The sequence below is a fragment of the Danio rerio genome, chromosome 8 (genome assembly GCF_052040795.2).
Source record: "Danio rerio strain M-AB ecotype USA chromosome 8, GRCz13ab, whole genome shotgun sequence".
Classification (NCBI taxonomy): Eukaryota; Metazoa; Chordata; class Actinopteri; order Cypriniformes; family Danionidae; genus Danio; species Danio rerio.
The window spans coordinates 6,929,042-6,952,897 of NC_141028.1; the positions used below are offsets into that span (position 1 = coordinate 6,929,042).

The 23,856-nt window shown below is 42.1% G+C and overlaps 1 protein-coding gene across 2 annotated transcripts; it reads right to left on the minus strand.

The window, feature by feature from the left end:
* Nucleotides 1-1,141: 1,141 nt before the first annotated feature.
* Nucleotides 1,142-18,698, minus strand: bnip3la (BCL2 interacting protein 3 like a). Of its 2 annotated transcripts, NM_001012242.1 has the most exon segments (6): nt 1,142-1,351; nt 3,198-3,353; nt 10,559-10,665; nt 10,751-10,832; nt 11,016-11,268; nt 18,616-18,678. In NM_001012242.1, coding segments are annotated over 6 exon segments (702 nt in total). In that variant the 5' UTR covers nt 18,671-18,678; the 3' UTR covers nt 1,142-1,302.
* Between the last annotated feature and the right edge of the window lie 5,158 nt (nt 18,699-23,856).

The window sequence follows — 23,856 nt, forward strand, 5'->3', positions numbered from 1 at the left end:
AAAATATAAACAGGAAGAGTGAATCTGTTGCCTTGACAAAAGTACACACACAACAGCGTATAATACACAACTATAGAAACACTGACTATATCAACAGGGTGTTCACAGTAAAACCAAAGGCCTTGTAAGGTGTCAGAGTGGAGTGACCGACAGGTAAATAACCCACCCAAACCAGAACGAGTCCAGTGCAAAGGACTGGTTTTGCGGTGGAAAACCTTTTGGCACCGAGATACAGAGTCGGAAACTGCTGTGAGAAAAGATATGCATCAAGGCAAACCAGAATAACTGTGTGTTTGTGTGAGTAGCAACTAACCTGACCAGTTGGCTCTTAAACAGATGTACGTCCATGCTGATCATCTTTGCATCAGAAAAACATGTATTGTGAAAGTAAACGTGTGGAAGTTGTGTAACTTGCTGCGATATTAGTGAGTCTGTCATACTAGATCATTTAAATGAACTGAGAAACTTCTAAAAGTTTACATTCTACGCAAAAATAGGTCTGGAAATATCCGTCGTAACAGTCCAACACAATGCAACGAGTGCACTGACGTACATAAATGAAGATTTGGTCAGATATAAGCCATCGCTTTGCTATAAAAGCATGCATTTACGAAGAAAATTAAAGGGATAGTTCACTTAAAATGAAAATTCTGTTATCATTGACTTGTTTAAAACTGTAAGAGCTTCTTTCTTCTGTTAGACACAAAAGAAGATATTTAGAAAAATGCTGAAAACCAGTAACCATTGACTTCAATAGTATTGATTTTTTCTGCTATGAAAGACTTGACAGGTTTTCAGCTTTCTTCGAAACATCTTTTGTCCTCAACAAAAAGAAACTGGTTTACAACCACTTGAATGAGAGTAAATAATGAGTAAATGTTCATTTTTGGGTAAACTATCACTTTAAATGAGCTAGATTTACTTCTCTAGGATGAAACGACAGCTAAATGTCCTATCGAGATTCAACATACTTGCAAAGATGGCACTACAACATGTGAAATATTTCCAGAATCGCGCAAAGACTCTAAGTTGCATATGAAGAGTGTCATGCGAAAATAAAGCCTGTGGCGGTGAAGTGTTCTCTAAAGATTTAAGTTTGTGTGGTAAGAATAATTACAGGACAAGTTCAAATAAAAACGTGTAAAAAGGCAAGAAAGTGCGACACAGCTGTAGGCGGACAGAGGGATGGGATGGGAAACGGGATTTTAGATAAAGACAGAGAGAGAGATAGAGGAGGGAATGGTCACAGGATTGGCCACCGCGGTAATGACGGGCGTTCAGGCACTGGCATCTGATCCGGGTTTAAAACGTGCTGCTGGGGGGTGTAGACAACCTCTTGCCAATGTAGACCCTAAAAAACAACATATATGGTCTGTTTTATTTCTGTATTTGCATTTATAAGTGGGGAAGACAACCACCAACCACCAAATTCTGACTGGTTTGATTAATATACAATATACGGTTTGGACTGTATAAAATGAATGGAAACCTATGTAATGTCCCCACTTTTCACAAAACAAACATGTGTGTGTGGATGTGTATCTATACACGCACGCAACCGAAGAAAGAAACTCAGTGTTGAATTTATAAACTATATGGCTTGTGATATTTGAGGGAATAATTCAATGTACTAATTTGAAAGACAATTGTATTTTAATTTATTATTATTATTATTTACTATTATTGCAATTTAAATTGTACTTTGTCTGGAATCTCTGGTGTTACCTTGATTGACATTATCACGATGATAAAGACTAAGTAGACTTCGGGGAAATATAAAATTATCATGTAAAAATAAATAAACGATATACAGTTGAAGTCAGAATTATTCACCTCCTTTTGATTTTATTTTATTTTTTTAAATATTTCCCAAATTATTTTTAACAGAGCAATTAAATTTTCACAGTATGTTTGATAATATTTTTTCTTCTGGTGAAAGTCTTATTTGTTTTACTTTGGCTAGAATAAAAGCAGTTATTAATTTTTAAAAAACATTTTTGGGACAAAATTATTATACATTTTTTTTCCGATAATCTACAGAACAAACCATCATTATACAATAACTTGCCTAATTACCCTAACCTGCCTAGTTCACCTAATTAACCTAGTTAAGCCTTTAAATGTCACTTTAAGCTGTATAGAAGTGTCTTGAAAAATATCTAGTCAAATAATATTTACTGTCATTATGACAAAGATAAAATAAATCTATTATTAGAAATAAGTTTTTAAAACTATTATGCTTAGAAATGTGCTGAAACAATCTTCCCTCCATTAAACAGAAATTGGTGAAAAAATAAACAGGGGCGCTAATAATTCAGCGGGGCTAATAATTCAGTGGGGCTAATAATTCAGTGGGGCTAATAATTCTGACTTCAACTGTAGGTCAAAACACTCTTTTGAAATTTAATTTGTTTTACAAATATCGAAAATAAAAGCTAGGTTTAACATTTTTTACAGTATTTCCTATTATATCTTTATTCTGGAGAACGTCTTGTGTGTTTTAGTTTGGCTAAAATTCACAAAATTATTTAAAAAGACAATGTAAAACATTTAAGGTCAACATTATTAGCTCCTTTAATTAGATTTTTTTTGATTGTCTACAGAACAAAGCCACTGCTGTTGTCCAACAATTTGCCTAATTAACATAACTTGCCTAGTTAACCTAGTTAAGCCATTAAATTGCACGTTAGGCTGAATACTAGTATCTTGCAAAACATCGTCTAATGCCATCATGGCAGACACAACAGAAATTAGCTATTAGTTCTTTAAAATAATGTTAAGACATTTTCCCTCTGTCAAACAGCACTTGGAAAATAATTGCAATATTGACAGGAGGGCTGATCATTTTGTCTACAGCTGTGTGTGTGTGTTCGTGTTTTTGTGACATATCAGGACACAAATCTGTATAATGACATGGGTATGACACAGGTATTACAAAAAGGAGGTGAAATATGAGGACATTGGTGACGTCCTCATTTCTCAAAATGCTTATAAATCACACAGGATGAGTTTAATCAGAGAGTAAAGCTGCACACAGTCTCCTGTGATGGTTGGGTTTAGGGGTGGGGTGGGGTGAGGGCAATATAATATACGGGTTGGACTGTATAAAATGAATGGAAACCTATGTAATGTCCCCACTTTTCACAAAAACAAACGTGTGTGTGTGTGTGTGTGTGTGTCTGTGTGTTGAGCCTCACCCGATTCCCAGAGCCAGGATGTGTGTGAGCAGCAGTGAGGGCATGAACACTTTGAGGAACTCAGCAGAAAACACTCCTCCTTTCTTCATGGCGCCGCTCTTCCTCATGCTCAAAGACACGGATCCAGAACGCTTCGGGTGGCGGAAGTGAAACTCCCTGTGAAAGAGGATCATTACACGGTCATCACACTGAACTTTACATCAAACAGCATGCAAACTGTAGAGCTTCAGTTGTGAGTTTGTTAGTGAAGATATATGTTTGTTACAAAATGAATTACCTTTATATAATTAAAAAATAATGGAAAATAAATAAAGAAAGATGTGGTGGCTCAGTGGTTAGCACTGTCGCCTTACAGCAAGAATTTCAGTGTGGAGTTTGCATGTTCTCCCTGTGTTGGCGAGTGTTTCTTTCGTGTGATCCGGTTTCCCCCACAGCCCAAACGCATGCGCTATAGGGGAATTGATTAACTAAATTGGCCGTAGTGTAAGTGTGTGAGTGTGTATGGGTGTTTCCCAGTCCTGGATTGCGACTAGAAGGGCATCCACTGCGTAAAACATGCTGGAATAGTTTGGTGGTTCAGTACCAAAAAAATTTGTTGAATTGACAAATATTTAAATTAAATGATACATAATTATAATACTTTTACTAGATTATTTATTTAACTATCTATGTAATTTATTACAATAACATATAATTTTTTAAAAAATTTTTTATTATTAATAAATAATTAAATTAATTAAATTTAATATTATTTATTTTATCAACTCTCAATAATGAAAAATGTAAAACAAAAATGTATTAATTTCTTAATAAATTCATTATGAGCGTTACGATGGTGCAGTGGGAGCACGATCACCTCACAGCAAGAAAATCCCTGGTTCGAGTTCCAGCAGGGTCAGTTGGCATTTCTTTGTGGAGTTTGCATGTTCTCCCTGTGTTTCCTCCGGGTGCTCCGGTTTCCCCCCACAGTCCAAACACATGGGCTATTGGTGAATTGGGAAGGCTAAATTGTCCGTAGTGTATGTGTGTGAGTGAGTGTGTATGGATGTATCCCAGTGATGGGTTGCAGCTGGAAGGGCATCCGCTGGGTAAAACATATGCTGGATAAGTTGGCGGTTCATTCCGCTGTGGCGACCCCGGATTAACCAAGGGACTAAGCCGAAAAGAAAATGAATGAATGAATTCAATATAGATAGTTTATTAAATATTGTTCTCTATAAATGCAATAATTATTTCATTCAGTTAACAACTAAAAATGATTGGAAGTGAATGAGAGCGGAAGTCTCGAGCCAAAAAGATTCAAATGGCTGCGGCCAATCATACGAGCTGGCGGAGAGCATGTTTTTTTGAGACCCGAGCAAACAGTGTGCACAACACTGCGTTTGATTTAAGTTGAATACGAAACACTCTGAGAAGATTTTGTCTGAAACAGTACGACTGTACACATCTGTATGATCTGTGATCAGAGATAACCTAATGACCAATAATTCTTGGCTAAAAATTGCAACAGCCTTGGGAAAGGAGGAACGTTTTCTTAAAAGGATTGGAAAAACCTGAAAGATACGCTTGTTAAAACCAAAAGGGGCAAAAGTGGAGACCCATGTACACAATTGCAGAAATATATTTTCCCACCAGTCATAGATTTTACACCGATGTACAGTTGAAGTCAGAATTATTAGCCCCCTTTTGATTTTGATTTTCTTTTTTAAATATTTCCCAAATGATTTTGAACAGAGCAATGAAATTTTCACAGTATGTTTGATAATATTTTTTCTTCTGGAGAAAGTCTTATTTGTTTTATTTCGGCTAGAATAAAAACAGTTAATAATTGTTTTAAAATAATTTTTGGAACAAAATTATTAGCCCCTTTAAGCTATTTTTTTTGATAATCTACAGAACAAACCATCATTATACAATAACTGTCAGGGTTCTGCCACTCTGGTCTTTGTAAATTCTTGTTTTGGTGGCAGAGCTCTGACACTACCCATGTCCGGTCCTGTTTCTGTCTCTGTGTGCGTGCGCGCCGTCATGGGTGTACGCAGAGTGTGCGCGCTTCTGCTTGACGCGGCCGCGCGCGCGCTCTGCGTCCCTCAGACGCGTGCGCTCTTGTACTCGTGTTTGTGTTTTCGTTTGTCAGCAGCGTGGTGTTTCATTCCCAGCGTCTCAGTCTTGTTGGTTTCGGTTTTGGTCGGCGCTGGGATGAAGCATGCACGCTGCGTGTGTGAGTGCACGGTGAGTCATTCATCGTGTGCTCGTGTCTTGCGTCTTTTGTCAAAGCACGTGGCTCGGTGTTTACATTTTGGTCACGTGCTTTTGTCGTGTGCTTCAGTGTTGTGTTATGTGAGCGCATGGCTTGTATTGTCTTTCTGTGTCATGCGCTCTCCCGTCTATTGTCTTGTCCCACCCACCTTGTTACCTTGTTTGTAATTATTATTTTCACCTGTCCGCCTGTCTGTTTATTGGTTTGTCTTTCCTATTTATTCTCCTAGTGTGCTCTGTTCTGGGCTGGTCCGTTATTGATTGTTCCCTTCCCTGTTGCTGATTTCTTTTCTACAACAGCGGTTTAAAGTATTGTCTTGAAAAGTTCCAGATCTTGTCTAGTTGTGTGTGTAATATAATGTTGTTTTTTCCCCACATGGGGAGATTTGAGTTTTGTTTTTGTTTTATTTTTCATTAAACTCTTCATTCCCTGCATTTGGGTCCTCGCCTCCTCTTCACCACCCCCATATCGTGACAGAACGGACCAGCCACAATGAGGACCCAGCGGAATGAAGATGGCTCCTTCGCTAGCCGCATTTCTAAGTTGCTGCATTTGCAGTCGCTGAAGCAATGTGGCTTGAATTTGGAGGAGTTTGCGGAGAAATTCCGTAAGGCAGCTGAGGGGCTGAATTTTAATGACTGGCTGCTTATGACCCACCTAAATTTTGCTCTGGACAAGCCCCTTCTTCCTCTGCAAATCCAGAGAATGGTGGGCTGGTCATACCAGCAATTTATAGAGCACATGGTTCAGCAGCAGGAGAAAGGGATCCTTCAGGAGGAGAGGATCCCTCGCACCACCACCACCAGTGCCGCCTCCCAGCCCATGTCCAGCCCTCAAGGGCTGACCCGCACTCAGAAGCGGAGGTTAAAGAGGAAGACCTCTGCTGCAGTGTCGGCTCCAGCCCCAGAGCGCCCTCCAGTGTCGGCTCCAGCCCCAGAGCGCCCTCCAGTGTCGGCTCCAGCCCCAGAGCGCCCTCCAGTGTCGGCTCCAGCCCCAGAGCGCCCTCCAGTGTCGGCTCCAGCCCCAGAGCGCCCTTCAGTGTCGGCTCCAGCCCCTGAGCGCCCTCCAGTGTCGGCTCCAGCCCCTGAGCGCCCTCCAGTGTCGGCTCCAGCCCCTGAGCACCCTCCAGTGTCGGCTCCTGCCCCTGAGCGCAGCTCAGTGCCGGTCCCAGTCCGGCTCCTTGCCCTGCCGGCGCCACCCAGACGTCTCGCCCTGCCGGCGCCACCCAGACGTCTCGCCCTGCCGGCGCCACCCAGACGTCTAGCCCTGCCGGCACCACCCAGACGTCTCGTCCTGCCGGCCCCAGCCCGGCTCCTTGCCCTGCCGGCATCAACCAGACGTCTAGCCCTGCCGGCACCAGCTCGGCTCCTTGCCCTGCCGGCGCCACCCAGACATCTTGCCCTGCCGGCCCCAGCCCGGCTCCTTGCTCTGCCGGCATCAGCCCGGCTCCTTGCCCTGCCGGCGCCACCGAGATGTCTTGCCCAGCCGGCCCAAGCCCAGCTCCTTGCCCTGCCGGCGCCACCCAGACGTCTCGCCCTGCCGGCGCCACCCAGACGTCTCGCCCTGCCGGCGCCACCCAGACGTCTCGCCCTGCCGGCGCCACCCAGACGTCTCGCCCTGCCGGCGCCACCCAGACGTCTCGCCCTGCCGGCGCCACCCAGACGTCTCGCCCTGCCGGCGCCACCCAGACGTCTCGCCCTGCCGGCGCCACCCAGACGTCTCGCCCTGCCGGCGCCACCCAGACGTCTCGCCCTGCCGGCGCCACCCAGACGTCTCGCCCAGCCGGCCCCAGCTCGGCTCACTGCCCTGCCGGCGCCACCCAGACGTCTCGCCCTGCCGGTCCCAGCCCGGCGCCCAGCCCTGCCGGCTCCCCTCTGGTCTCCAGCCCTGCCGGCTCCCCTCTGGTCTCCAGCCCTGCCGGCTCCCCTCTGGTCTCCAGCCCTGCCGGCTCCCCTCTGGTCTCCAGCCCTGCCGGCTCCCCTCTGGTCTTCAGCCCTGCCGGCTCCCCACAGGCCTCCAGCCCAGCCGGCTCCCCACCGACCTCCTGCCTTGTCTCCCCTGATAGACTCTCCCTGGGTCGTCCCTCCTGCTCCTCCCTGGTGTTCCCTCCCTGAACCCTGGACGGACCCTCCGGCTCCACCCTGGCTCCCTGCCGGGGCCCCCGACCCACTGAATCCACCCTGGACTGTCCCTCCTGATCCTCCCTGGTCTTGCCCTCCCATCCCTCCCTTGTTTGTCTTGTTGGGTCTGGCTTGGCTTCCCTCCCTCCCTCCCTTCATGTTGTCTTGCCTGTTCACCCCCCTGTCTTGTGTCTGTTGATGTTGCCTGTTTTGTTGTCTTCTAGGGTTTCTTGTCTGTCCTGTACCTTGTTGGATGTTCCCTTTAGGGACGCCAGGTGGCGTCCCTTTTGGGGGGGGCTAGTGTCAGGGTTCTGCCACTCTGGTCTTTGTAAATTCTTGTTTTGGTGGCAGAGCTCTGACACTACCCATGTCCGGTCCTGTTTCTGTCTCTGTGTGCGTGCGCGCCGTCATGGGTGTACGCAGAGTGTGCGCGCTTCTGCTTGACGCGGCCGCGCGCGCGCTCTGCGTCCCTCAGACGCGTGCGCTCTTGTACTCGTGTTTGTGTTTTCGTTTGTCAGCAGCGTGGTGTTTCATTCCCAGCGTCTCAGTCTTGTTGGTTTCGGTTTTGGTCGGCGCTGGGATGAAGCATGCACGCTGCGTGTGTGAGTGCACGGTGAGTCATTCATCGTGTGCTCGTGTCTTGCGTCTTTTGTCAAAGCACGTGGCTCGGTGTTTACATTTTGGTCACGTGCTTTTGTCGTGTGCTTCAGTGTTGTGTTATGTGAGCGCATGGCTTGTATTGTCTTTCTGTGTCATGCGCTCTCCCGTCTATTGTCTTGTCCCACCCACCTTGTTACCTTGTTTGTAATTATTATTTTCACCTGTCCGCCTGTCTGTTTATTGGTTTGTCTTTCCTATTTATTCTCCTAGTGTGCTCTGTTCTGGGCTGGTCCGTTATTGATTGTTCCCTTCCCTGTTGCTGATTTCTTTTCTACAACAGCGGTTTAAAGTATTGTCTTGAAAAGTTCCAGATCTTGTCTAGTTGTGTGTGTAATATAATGTTGTTTTTTCCCCACATGGGGAGATTTGAGTTTTGTTTTTGTTTTATTTTTCATTAAACTCTTCATTCCCTGCATTTGGGTCCTCGCCTCCTCTTCACCACCCCCATATCGTGACAATAACTGGCCTAATTACCCTAACCTGCGTAGTTCACCTAATTAACCTAATTAAGCCTTTTAATGTCACTTTAAGCTGTATAGAAGTGTCTTGAAAAATATCTAGTCAAATATTATTTACTGTCATCATGACAAAGATAAAATAAATCAGTTATTAGAAATAAGTTTTTAAAACTATTATGCCTAGAAATGTGCTAAAACAATCTTCCCAGAACAGAAGAGAAATTGGGGGGAAAAATAAACAGGGGCGCTAATAATTCTGACTTCAACTGTATATGTTACAATTTTGAATTTAAGAGGTACAAAACTAAAATAAAGAAACAAATGATGTCTTTGATAACCAGAAAGGGATATTTGAACCTATCGGTTTACATTATATGGATGCCCTGTTTTTCTAGGCTTTATTGGTGATAATGGTCAAGAATGTTAGACCATTATTGCCTATTTAGCTTAAGTAGAGGGTGAGAGCCAGTAGGGGTGTCAAATTTATTATTTCTTCGGTCGGTTTTGTTTGATCGCTCCCTGTCATTTAAAAGAATATTACAATGGCGAACGCGGCAAGTATAAAAGCCTTGTGCATTTCGCAAGGTGCGTGCAGTCAGCGGAGTTGCGCGATGCGGCGCCAGGCGAAAGACTGATTTCACGCGGCCGCCATTTCTAAAAGCGAAATGGCGGCTGCGGTGGGAAGAAACCCGGAATTATCATTGGGAGTTACATAGTAACGTTGTGTACCTGGCTGTATATCTTATCAGCGAAGAGAAAGTGACACAAATTTATAATTTCACCGCCTTCCGAGTGACCCGAAAGTCCGTTCTGAATGAATGGTGAAAATAAAAAGAGATATCAGAGCTCATTTTCAGCTAAGTTAAGGGAAATGGCACTAGTTAGCTAACGTTTTCTTTCCCAAACACACGTTTTAGATGCCATTTTTCAAACTCGAGTTAATAAACTGATTCTTTCACTATATTAGACTTGTCAGGATACTGAATTAAAAGACAAAACATTAATTTCCCGCTAATATTTAAGGCACTGTTGATGGCTTTCTTTAAACAGCGCTGATTTGCCATTGTGTTCACGTGTTCAACAGAAATGATTGTGATTGGCCGAGAAGGTCATCAGTTCACCCACCACTGTTTACCGAGTACACAGACAAGCGATCGGCTTGATGACGACTGATCTTGACGGCTGCTTCGCGCTCCTGTCCGTGTATCTGTGTTCGCACGGGGTGAGAAGCAGTAAACTGAGTGCAAACCAAACACAGATACACGGAGACTGAAACGCTAAGCAGCCGTGACGATCAGTCGAGTCATCTGCGCTCAGCAGCGCTTTCATGTTAGCGGGAAATAGCCAGGTTTAAAACTTCAGTACCGGGACAACACTATACGCTTATTTCACACGGCCGCCATTTTAAAGAACCAAAGCGAGGCTGCGGTGGGAAGAAACCCAGAAGTATAGGACCAGCACTGTAAACATTGCAGTAACATGCTGTGTACTACAAACCTCCAGCTGTTGCCGAGATTTCAAAATGCAGAAATGGTGTAAACATCACTTTAATATTATTTAGTAAGTTTATTTTAAACAATTAAAAGCAACTTAGCATCAAACAACATCACAATCTCAGCGATACGCTTAAGTGTCCTCCTGGGCTTCAGTTCATGGCACCAGTTAAACACCGTGAGGACGCTTTCCTGCTTCAGCTTATGTAACCCGGTGAGCGATAAAACACTGCAGTCTTATACTTCCGGGTTTCTTCCCACCGCAGCCTCGCTTTGGTTCTTTAAAATGGCGGCCGTGTGAAATAAGCATATAAATCCAGCTTAAGGTGAAAAGGAACAAGGGTGTCTGTGATATACAAGGTTTTCTTACTTCGGGGGAACATTCTCTGGTCGACTGGACCAGTCTGCAACCCAGCTCTCTCCTTTATTCATGAGGATATCGTCTTCTTTGTCCTTCTCCATACTGTCATCCTCTGACTGAAATAGATGAGAAATTCAGCCTCATGATCAGAGTTTTAGATGATTCAGTAGTGATTGCAGATTACTGTGGATTCAGTCTGACCTGACAGTCTCTCTCGCTGGGCATCTCCACATCAAACATGATCTGACCCTCGTCCTGGTCAGGACTGTGTGGCCGTGGAGGACTGAAAACACACAGAAGAGAGGTGCACCGATCAAACAAAAAGATCTCTGTTCCAGACTCGCATGCAAACTGCACTGCAATGATTTCATAGTGCCGAGTGTGTAAACGAAGTGTTGGGAGAAAAATAAAAAGCGTCTACTGAACCATGCAGTGTAAATGCATCTAAAGTGTCCTGGTATCGTACCTGTTGCAGGACGAGCTGCTGGGACTGGACTCGTGTTGAGCGTCCAGCAGGATTTTCTCCATGTCTCCATTATGGATGGAGGAGGAGGAAGGCACATGCTCTAGTCCTCCTGTCAGGACCTCCTCTTCCTCCTGCACGGCCTCCAGGGCCTGTGAAGTCTGGGGCTCGCCTTGGTTCCCGTTCCCCAGCAGTGAGGGCAGGCTGGGGCTCTGATGCTGAGTGTTTCCATTCATCTCCAGCTCCACCCAGGACCCTGATCAACAAAAACAGTCATTAGCATCAGCTGCTGCTTAACAGATTAATGCATCTGGGCCCCAAATAACCCTAACCCAGGGGTGGCCAACCCTGTTCCTAGAGAGCCGCTACCCATATCAAACACACCTGCCTGTAATTATCACGTGGTGTTCAGGTCCTAATTAATTGGTTCAGGTGTGTTTGACATGGGTAGCAACTGAAATCAGTAGGAAGGTGGCTCTCCAGAAACAGGGTTGGCCACCCCTGCCCTAACCCTAAGAGCTAATGCACAGACTTAATAAGCTAATACACATCTTTTCTTTCTTCTTTCATTCTTTCAATGCTAACCTCTGCCTGACCCAGATGTGTCTATTGGAGTGAAGCTGAGCAGGCATTTCAATTCATCCTCTAGGCAGAGGATTGTGGAATTGAGATCAAGACAGAGTAGGAGAGTGTGTGCACATTTTAAGCAAAGAAGAGACGAAACAACATACATTTCATTCCTAGAAGAATCAGAGGCTAACATGCTCTGTTGTCCCGGGGCAAACATAAGACACGCATGTGTTCTGTCTGACCCTCACTGTTGCTAGGCAACACAGAAAGATCCAGTATAATAACATGATGGAAAGTTGCTAGGGAATTGTTATGCGGTTGCTAGGGAGTTCTGGTTAAAAGTCCATTCACTAATCTCAACAAATGCTTTGAACAGAGCGTTAAGTAGATATATATAATATACTTTAATAATTAACATTTGCGATATTACCAAGGGCTTTTTAAAATACATTCATTGATTTATTTTCCTTCGATGTAGTCTCTTATTTATTAGGGGTCGCCACAGAGGAATGGACCGCCAACTATTCCGGCATATTTTTTACACAGCGGATGCCCTACCAGCTGCAAACCAGTTTTGGGAAACAAACACACAAACACACACAAAAACACAAACACAAACACACACACACACAAACACACACACACACAGGCCAATTTAGTTAATCCAATTCATGGCGCATGTGTTTGAACTGAGGGGGTAACTGCAACACTTAGAGCAAACCCACGCCAACACGGGAAGAACATGCAAACTCCAGACAGAAATGCCAACTTGCCCAGCCAGGACTCGAACCAGGAACCTTCTTGCTGTAAGGCGACAGTGCTAACTACTGAGCCACTGCGTCGCCACTTTAAAATACAATAAATATTCATTTTCAACTACATTTCCGGGGCCGGGTCGCGGGGGCAGCAGTCTTAGGAGAGAACCCCAGACTTCCCTCTCCCCAGACACTTCCTCCAGCTCCTCCGGGGGATCCCGAGGCGTTCCCAGGCCAGCCGAGAGACATAGTCCCTCCAGCATTTCCTGGGTCTTCCCCGAGGCCGCCTCCCAGTGGGACAATCCTGGAACCCCTTCCTAGGTAGTCATCCAGGAGGCATCCGAAACAGATGCCCGAGCCACCTCAGCTGACTTCTCTCAACGGGGAGAAGCAGCGGCTCTACTGTGAACTCCTCCCGGGTGTCAGAGCTCCTCACCCTATCCATAAGGGTGCGCCCTGCCACCCTTCGAAGGAAACTAATTTCGGCTGCTTGTATCCGAGATCTTGTCCTTTCAGTCATGTCCCAAAGCTCATGACCATAGATAATAATACATGATGTATTTTCAGTATTATAATATTATTAAATAACTATATTTAATTTCTGCCTTCCTTATTATGCAGCACTAATGAAACAGAATCCTGTTTAAACGAGGATGTCACATCATCTTGTTTTGCCAAAATGGTTCTCCGGCCCACAACACTGAGCTCTTGTATTTGTACATTCCAGCAGCCCTTCATCTGTGAGCATTTGTTCTCCCTCCGTCTGCATCACACAACCCAAACCTCAGACATACACTGAAGGTATGACTCCATGTTTGTTTCTGCATCTGAAAAAATTACAAGTGGTGTATGACAACATCAGTGTGGTAAATTATTCAAATGAACGCACAAATAGCGCACCAGCTCTTGTTACACAACTAAACACAGAGCAGCTTTAAAGGAATCCACCGCAGGACAGAAGCGGGACGGAGGGAGGGAGGGAGCGAGCGATTATGTAATCTCTGGCACATCAAACCCAAATCCTCTCGCCGTTTTCCCGCTCCCATCCCCCTGCTGAGTCTGTAACCCAGATCTGTCTGCGTGCCACAGACACCCATAAGCATACTACTCATCATCACTACACGCTAACTAGTAAACAATGACTCATTTTCATGTCATATAAGTAGGCACCAAGGTCAAAAAAACACAATCATCTTGCATCTCACTATACAGTTAAAGTCAGAAATATTTGCTCTCCAGTTTATTTCCTTTTTTAAATGTTTCCCGAATGATGTTTAACAGAGCAAGGACTTTTTCACAGTATTTCCTAACGTTTTTTCTTCTGGAGAAAGTCTTATTTGTTTCATTTCGACTTGAATAAATGCAGTTTATAATTTTTTAAATACCATTTTAAGGTCAAAATTATTAGCCCTCTTAAGCAATATTTGTTTTTAAATGTCTACAGCAGTGGAGCCCAACACCCGGGCCACGATCAATTGATCCCGGGCTGCAGAAAAAATCCTTAATCATTTAATTTTATTTTTTATCCAAGTCCGAACGATCTTTTATTTTGAAAAATTATGATTCACTTGGTTACATCTTGAGCACTTGAGCACCCAAATTTAACCAACAAGCTAGCAAAATGAGCAAGAAACAAACATCTTTGAAAAGTTTCTTTGTGAAGAGGAAAATGCTCAGTGAATGATCTACAAACTGCCAAGGGATACGCTTATTTCACACGGTCACCCGGTACCTTGACGTCATCGAATTTCGCTTTCAGATTTAAAGGGCTAGCGTTGCACCAGACCCCCGTAAGTGGTGTTGTTTGAAAGTGTAAAATCTATGTTTTATGCACATATGCATCACTTTGGTTTTTATTCTACTGTATAAAACTTATTTACACTTAAATATATAGTATTTTGGATACCCGAGCTAGGTATTTTACATTGGTTTATTTTCATGTTTTTCATATGACACATGTACAAGTTATAGCTCAAATGAAAGCTCTTGCCGGTGCTCATACAGTTCTAGCATTCTTTTTACTGAATTATATTCATATGCCAAACATTTGTTGAATGAATTGTGGTGTTTCCATGGCGCAGAAATAAGCAGCCCTAGATAGCACAGACAGCTGTCATCTCTTACCTTATGCTGTGCGCTTCAGGGCCATTCTCCTCTGTTTTTGAGGTGATGTGCATAAGTAATACTTTTATATGTCTGATGTGGCCCAAACGCAGTAAATTATGTTTACTTGTGAGTTTAAGTGGTTAAAACACGAAAGAGAGGCTGCGAAGAAACCTGCGTCCATTTCCCGCTAACACTGAAGAGCCACTAAGCACTTTCTTAAACAGCTGATTTGCTACAGTATTCACAGTGCTTAACAAAAAATGAGGGTGATTGGTCGTTTTTATAAATTCCAGTACCGAAATTCAGTATGGTGACAAATCTAATTAATATAGTGAAAGAGTCAGTTCATTAACTTGAGTTTGATAAATGGCATCTAAACAGTGTGTTTGGGAAAGAAAACGTTAGCTAACGAGTGCCATTTCACTTAACTTAGCTGAAAATGTGATCTGAAATTCCTTTTTATTTTCACTTTCCATTCAGAATGGACCTTCGGGTCACTTGAAAGACTGTGAAATTATAAGTTTGTGCCACTTTCTCTTCGCTGATAAAATATACAGCCAGCTACACAACATTACTGTGTGACTCAGGCGATACTTCTGGGTTTCTTCCCACCGTAACCTCAATTTCGCTTTTTAAATGGAGGCCGTGTGAAAACAGTCAATGGATCCCCAAGGTATTTGTCAACAAATCAGGTGAATCCAGCATGAATTAGTCATATTATAGTCTTATTCAGATTAGGGCAAATAATTTGATTACTTATGTCCATGTAAACGTTATTGACATTAGTTAAATTAGCTGAACAAATGGAGCCTTACTGTACAGAGTTAACAAACAAAAGGCATTTAAATAGTCACAGATTTTTCAATGTCGTAGGCTAGAATAACACGTAAAAATATTCATATTTGAATAAATCTTCAAGCATTTGCTGCTGTGATGAACGAACATTGAAGACTCTATAAAGGTTTAAACCATAAATGATTATTCACAGTATTGTGAAGTGCCCATGATGTCAATATTGTGCATGCTTATTATGATGAAATATTGTATTATTGAATATTGGCATATTCAATTCACTACAACTTACGTTTATTTCTATAGCGCTATTACAATGTAAATAATGTCAAAGCCGCTTAAAGTAGAAGTTGTAGTGATTTAAGGCCCCGTTTACACTAATGCGTTTTCGTTTTAAAATGCATAAGTTTTGCTATGGTTACACCATCCGTCCACACTACGCCGGAGTTCTCGAGCGCCGAAAATGGAGCGTTTTGAAAATGCTGGAGAGGCCGTTTTCATTCTGAAACACTGCTGCTCCGTCTCAGTGTGGATGAGGAAAAACGGAGACATCTGAAAAGGGAGGCGGGGCTGCTGAGATTCGATACCTGATTGGGGCTTTTGTGTCATTGCGTATCCTTCCCTTATTCGTCAAGCCCCTATCACATGACTATAACACATGGCTTAACGCTACCGGAATACAGTACTGTAAACAACAACATGGACACAGAAATGGGAGTGTGGTTTGCACTATTGTCTGTTTTAGGCGCCATTGTGCAGTTATTCATTTGTTACGTTTAGTAACAACTCGACCTCATCGTCTGTCCACAAAAATACCTCTCTTGCTTTCTTTGCCATCGCGTTTAATGTTCAACCGGCGTTTGTTGACTAACAATAACCAAATGCCGAGCGAGACGCATGCTTTCTGTTTATACTAGAACGTGCATGCCCAGAGTGCGCGAATGGTCACGTGATATACGTTTTTGGTGGCGTAGTGTGGACGGAGATATGTTCAGAAGCGCTGGGGGAAACGCTAGTGTGGACGCAGATCGTTTTTGATCTAAAACGCCGTTTTAAAACTAAAACGCACTGGTGTAAACGGGGCCTTAAACTGTGTGTCAGTCCAGTTTTCAGCTGAAGTTCAGTTTAGTTCAGTGTGATTTAAATTTCATTGCTGAAGGTTTAAACGCTGAAGAGTAAATCCATCGATTTGCATATGCCTAATATCTAGATCAGTGGTTCTCAAACTGTGGTACGTGGGCTAACTTCTAGTGGTACGCACGGGAATCAAATATGTCATATGTACATGCTACATATATTTAAAAATTAATTTAAAAAACGATTTATATATGAATATGATGACGTATAGCCTATGTTTCCAGGTGTTGATAAATAGGCTACTATGTTGTTACTACTTTACAGGAGTACAAGAGTTTTTTTTTCTTTTCTTTTTAAGAACAGTAACCTATCATTTTTAACTTTTAAAAGCAGATTTTAAGTTGAAAGTTGACGTTTTCAGTCAGTAGTTACACTGTTTTTTAATACTGGTCATTATGGAGGTACTAGGAGAGACATTTGTTTCTGAGGTGGTACTTGATGAGATCCACTGATCTAGATATTACTCTTGAACATCAGAAGATGGATAAAAACTGGGTCTGTGATGAACGTTTAGAGGAGGAAACTAGGCCTGTCACAATAATCAATATACGGCACAACACATGAACATTCATTCATTCATTAATTTTCTTGTCGGCTTAGTCCCTTTATTAATCCGGGGTCGCAACAGCGGAATAAACCGCCAACTTATCCAGCAAGTTTTTACGCAGCGGATGCCCTTCCAGCCGCAACCCATCTCTGGGAAACATCCACACACACATTCACACACACACTCATACACTACGGACAATTTAGCCTACCCAATTCACCTGTACCACGTCTTTGGACTGTGGGGGGAAACCGGAGCACCCGGAGGAAACCCACGCAGGGAGAACATGCAAACTCCACACAGAAACGCCAACTGAGCCGAGGCTTGAACCAGCGACCTTCTTGCTGTGAGGCGACTGCACTACCTACTGCGCCACTGCTTCGCCACACATGAACATAACCTCAACAATTCTTGGTGATGCAGTATATATCCACCATATGTAAAAAACAATTCTAGCAATATTTCAGCTGATTGTCAACATCTCTATCTCTATTGGAGGTGTTAGTGTCAGTATGGTAAAACACTAGTACTGTCAATTACTATAGTATATTTTCATGTGGGTTTCTGACGACTGAATATAAATCCTCAGTTGCATTTGACCTTGCAACTTTTTGTTAATATTTATTATTTATTTATTTAAAATATGCCTTTTCACATTATTATTCCAGTGTCTCATTATTAAAATGACTATGATAAATTAAATATTCTTAAGAATTAAATATGATTTGTTCTTTGGAAGAGTGTACTTGCATCGTGATGCAATTATATTGTCATTCTGGAATTATATAATGAGTGGCGTAAAATGGTCTTAAAATGACAATAATATCGTTAATATCAATAATATTTAACAAAATAGCCTTTTAAAGTGCAGCTGGGTAAACTCTTTCTAAACAACAGCAGATGCAAGAAAGTATGTTTGAATATGTGAATGATAAATTGCATTTTATTTATTTCGATTTATTGCATTTTATTTTTTTTAATAAAAAGCACATTTCAGTACTGTGCGATGACAACATTTATTAAAGCTGTCTACTTGTTTTACTTCACTTTTAATCTATTATTGCATGTATTAGAGTAATTGAATAACTGACTAAAGATAATTTAATATATAAAAAAGTTAATTTATGAAAATATAACGTAATTCTAACGTATTCAGTACACATAATGAGGATATGTAAAGATAGTGCTACAGCTACTAAACAAGATGACACAATTAAACGGATAATAAACAAAAAATACTAATGAAAGCTGGGTCAAATTAAACAGCAATTGACTCAGCTGTATTACAGTTTATTTAGTTATTGCACACGCCTCCCGCCTCCATTTTTTTAAGCGCCCTCTTTGCCTTGTTTTGATAAAGTAGCCCCGCCTCCACAGCGCTCGAACTTGATATGAAACTATCGATTGGTTTACGTCCCATCAATCATTACACGTTGCTAAGCAACAATAAAGCGAGGACCGCTATCAGGTATTCTCATTGGCTCTTGCTTTATGACGCTATCTTGCGCTCCCGCCTTTTCACCCCTCCCAGCGAGCGAGGAGGAAATTCCAGCCATTGAGCGAAGTGAGACAATAGATGTTGCATAACAGCGACTTAAAGCTCCAGAGAAAAATAAAATCAGCACAAACAACAGAGTAAAAGCGACATTAGGATCCCTCCCGAGTTTTCCCTGCAGAAACACGGACGGAGTTTTACCGTTGAGGCCCGGTTCTTCATTGTTGTTCAGCTGCGCGGCGGCTGTGGTGGACATGTTGCCTCTCCAGTCACTCGCGTCCGTCAACACAGCGCGCTCCCGACTACTCGTGAACGCGCGCCCTGAATGACTCCACCTGAGCGCAGGCACGACGTCACCACAATCACAACATAAATTTATTGACTAAATAAACTGAAGTAGCTTTTTAAAGGAAATTATAATCAGAGTTTTTAGACTTTAGCATCAGTATGTAAAGTTATATATGCTAGTGTGGTTTAAAACAATTCATCTTTATTTCTATAGCGCTCTTACAATGTAGATTGTGTCAAAGCAGCTTCACATAGAAGTTCTAGTAAATTGAAACTGCTTCAGTCCAGTTTTCAGAGTTGAAGTTCAGTTTAGTTCAGTTCAGTGTGGTTTAATATTCAATAATGTTATTAGGTCCAAACAATGAAGAGCAAAGCCATCGATGCGCAGCTCCACAAATTCCAAACCAAGCAAGCCAGTGGTGAGGAACAAACTTCACAGGATCATACTGTTGAAAAAACCTTGAGAGAAACCAGACTCAGTTGGGTACAAACATTTCTCCTCTGGCCAAACTTTCTGTGCAGAGCTGCAGTCTAGGCGCCGAAGGCTGAAGAATCCATCATGGTGAAGCTGCAGGTGTGAGTAGGTCACCGGTGGGGAGTTCAGCCTGGCCTATGGGAACAATGCAGAGTCTCGTCTGTCATTGGGGTCTTTCAGGAATCAGTCTAATGCTCTCCGCTCCTCCATGACCACCACGGTATCTGTTCAGGATACGGCCAGGTCCAGGATTATGGATATTTTGCCATCATCTCTTTACACACACTGACAAAAAAGGTTCAGTTTAGAAGATATAAACCTGATATAAACATTCAAAGTTTGCAATTTGTTGTTTCCACCTAAATGGTGTCATGAGAAATCAAGTCCTCCATGCAATCGAGTCCGCTTAGGACCCCGAATCGATCAGCTGGGTTGAATGCCTGATCCTGTCCGCTTGTTAACGCCCCATTCACACGGGGCTTCAGCGTCAATGCTTGACGGAAGGCGTTTCTGAAGTTGGGGCTGAAACGATCGCCATAGAAGCGTCAGCCAATGAAATTCAGTCAGAAATAGGCCACTGTCTAGCTGGTGTGTTTGCATACAGCGATCTGATTGGCTGACGCTTCCGTCGGCGCTTGAAAAGTTGAGCTGGTCGCAACTTCTGCAGCGAGCAACACCTCTGAAGCGGCGACGACGGATCCACAATGCAGTTCGGCAACGCCTGACGTCACCCATTCAAAGTGAATGGGAAGCGTTGACGCTGACGCCCCGTGTGAATGGGGCGTAAGTGTGAAGTCACACGAAGCGGCTTCCAGGTCCAAGCGCTTTATTCAACTTAATGGGAAGACTCGTAAAATGGTAATAATAAACGTTTACGAAGCGATTTAATACTTTTGAAAATCACGATTGCAATATATATGTCTATGCCTAATATCTAGGCCCACACGAAATCTGCGTCTAAATTTATTTAGTTTTTAATTAATTACAGTAATATTATTGACTAATATGAAAATGTTCATCTGATTTATGTACAATGCAGTTTGTACAGTAATATTTTCTGTCTTTTAGTTAATATCTTTATGAAACTCTTGCTTTTTGTAACCAAATAAAGTGAAGCTAATTAGATTTGCAATTTAGACATTAAATAGAAGTAAAAAAGATCTTACTTTTTATTTCACATATTAAGGTTTTAGTTATTGTTCTCCCAAAATAATTCCGCAGAAATCCGCAGACTTTTACCAAAATTCTCCGCAGAAATAGCAAAGAAAAACGTCTGCAGATTCCGTCTGGCCCTGCTAATATCCAATGGCCAGAAAGTTAATCATTTTTTTTTATAAATTGTTAACATTTTGGTATTTGTGATGCAGCAAGCCCAAAGATTGTTGTGTACACTTTGACTTTATATAAATTTATATTTAATGTGTGATTTGAATAAAAAAATGATTATAAATGAATGATTTCCCAACTCAAATGAGTGGCAGCTTGGACCCGGAAACAGTATTACTTACGTCACCAACACGTCACCACTTAACAAGCAGATAACTGGATGGGAGACCACTTGGGAAAGCTAGGTTGCTGCCGGAAGTCATGTTAGTAAGACCAGCAGGGGGCACTCAACCTCCGGTCTGAGTGGGTCCAAATGCCCCAGTATCCGCTTGTTAAGTGGTGACGTGTTTGTGACGTATGTAATACTGTTTCCGGGTCCAAGCCCCTATCCATTTGAGTGGAGAAATCATTCGTTTATGATCACGTTTTATTCCTATCACACATTAAAGTTAATTTTATATAAAATCATAGTGTACACAACAATCTCTGGGCTTGCTGCATAACAAATACCAAAAATTTAACAATTTATAAAAAAATGTATAACTTAGGCATGGACATATATATTAGGCATGGACATATATATTGCGATCGTGATTTTCGAAAGCCTTCAATCGCTTTGTAAACGTTTATTAACCATTTCATGAGTCTCCCTATTCAGTTGAATAGAGTGCTTGGACCCGGAAGCCGCTTCGCATGACGTCACACTTAACAAGCGGACAGTGAAGGAAACTCTATACTGCTCAGTGAGCGCCGTCCTTTGGATGGTCATGAAAAATCCCAGGATGTTCTTCGAAAAACAGTAGGGGTTTAACCCCAGCATTCTGGCCAAATTTGCCTACTGGCCTCTGTCCAGCATGGCCACCTAACCCTTCCCATATCATAACTGGCTTCATCACTCTAGCTGCGTCCCAAATGGCACACTATACACTATGCACTCATGCACTATGTACTTATGCACTTAAACACTCAACAGGATAGTATATGTATGTAGTGTCGTCCCAAATGGCACACTAATGTTTTTTTACTAAGCGGAAATTCAAACCGTTTCCCTGATGACGTTTGACGGTTGCCAAATCATTGAAATAAACGACCGAGTTATCAAATAATACCTGCCGTGAGTATTGCCGCATTCAACATCGAGAGGCGCTATAATCACTCTCGCAGGAGAATTTAGCTTTCTCCATCCAAAATAAAGTTATTCAACATGTGCGTCCGATAGCTCCGCCTCTTCCGCTATGTGAGCAATCCTGCGGTCGTTGGGTGCGTGAAGTGTCCATCATTCCACACTTCATTTTAGCGGCTGAATGAGTGCATCATGCGGGAAATTAAAGTGCTCTTATTATTTTTAGAATTTTCATTGCGAACACACTACTTGCACTATTTTTACTACAAAATGGCGTAGAATAGTGCATAAGTATGCGATTTGGGACGCAGCTTCTGTCTCCTCTCCACCAATCTGCTGATGTGTGGTCTGGCGCAACATGGCTGCCAGGTGGATTCTGCACACTGGTGGTGGATGAGGAGATTCCCCCTCAATGTGTAAAGCGCTTTGAGTGTCTTGAAAAGCAATATAAAAATGTGAGGAATTATTATTATTATTATTATTATCAGTGATTTTTTGACATCACCACATACTTTAGTTTTTTTTTATCAAACGTCTGACCATTTTAACTTTAATACATTTTTTTGTGTGTGTATGCATTTGTTCAGATGGTTTGGTTTGACTTGATCATTGTACAGTGTTTTTGTATTATATAAAGAACTGGTATGACATTCATTCATTCATTTTCTTTTCGGCTTAGTCCCTTTTTTAATCTGGGGTCGCCACAGCGGAATGAACCACCAACTTATCCAGCATATGTTTTGCGCAGCAGATGCCCTTCCAGCTGCAACCCATTACTGGGAAACATCCACACACACTCAAACACATACACTACGGACAATTTTAGCTTACCCAATTCACCTATAGCACATCTTTGGACTGTGGGGGAAATCCGAGCACCCGGAGGAAACCCACACCAACACTAGGAGAACATGCAAGAACTGTTATCTGTTGACTTAAATAGCTTACCTGTAATGCTGTAAATATTATATTTATTTTTATACAGTCCTATACTATTGTAAATTGCCTACCAGGCAGAACGGTGGCTCAGTGGTCGCCTCACAGCAAGAAGGTCCCTGGTTCAAGGCTCAGCTGGGTCAGTTGGCGTTTCTGTGTGAGTTGGCATGTTCTCTTTGTTGTTATGGGTTTCCTCTGGGTGAAACGGTCCAAACACATGCACTATAGGTGAAATGGGTGAATTAAATTGGTTTTAGTGTGTGTGTGTGTGTGTGTACTAGTGAGAGTGTATGGGTGTTTCCCAGTTCTACGACAGGATGAGCATCCACTGCGTAAAACATATACTGGATAAGTTGTTGGTTCATTCTGCTGTGGTGACCCCTAATAAACAAAAAAGTAATAAGCCGAAGGAAAATGAGTGAACTTATTTACCCCTTCCTTCGCTTGATTTCTAATTTTTCTCTCTGTAAAAATGCAGTTAATGTAACTTGTGTTTTCGTTTATATCGATCTCCTGATTGTGTTTGTAATATAGCTAATAAATGCTCTGCCCTTTCCTCAAATTTCAGATGAGATTACGACAAATTGTGAATAAAAAGTGCACATTTCAAAGCACTTCATATAACCTTTAATCTTTTTGGTAATGTATGTTGGGTTGTAGTTTTCTCACCTCACAACCTAACTTGCGCCAGCTATTCTTTAGCAGTGTGTCTAGGAGATTTATTTATATATATAAATATATATATATATATATATAAATATATATATATATATATATATATATATGTATATATATATATATATATATATATATGTGTGTGTATATATATATATGTGTATAAAAATATATAAATATATATATATATAAATAAATATATATATATATATATATATATATATATATATATATATATATATATATATATATATATATATATTTGTTTATTTTTTTATTAGAGCTTATTGCTTTGGTGGTGGAAATGGGCATGTTTTAGTGTTTATGCTATTTTGGTAAATCATGTGTCTCAAAATTCCTGGAGAGCCGCAGCTCTGCTTTGCTCCAACCCTAATCAAACACAGCTGATCCAGCTAATCAAGGTGTTCAAGACTTTTTGGCTGTTTCTCAATTCCAAGAACGGACTTGCGTTCTTGTGGAGAGCGATCTTGCCAGGTGTCCTTGGAAGAACGAACTCGGGAGACCGCGAGAACAGAGAATGCGTCCCGTGAGAAATGAGATGCTGTGTTCTTCCTGATGGTCACATGATCTTTCACGCATTTTTAATGGTAATTTTTTT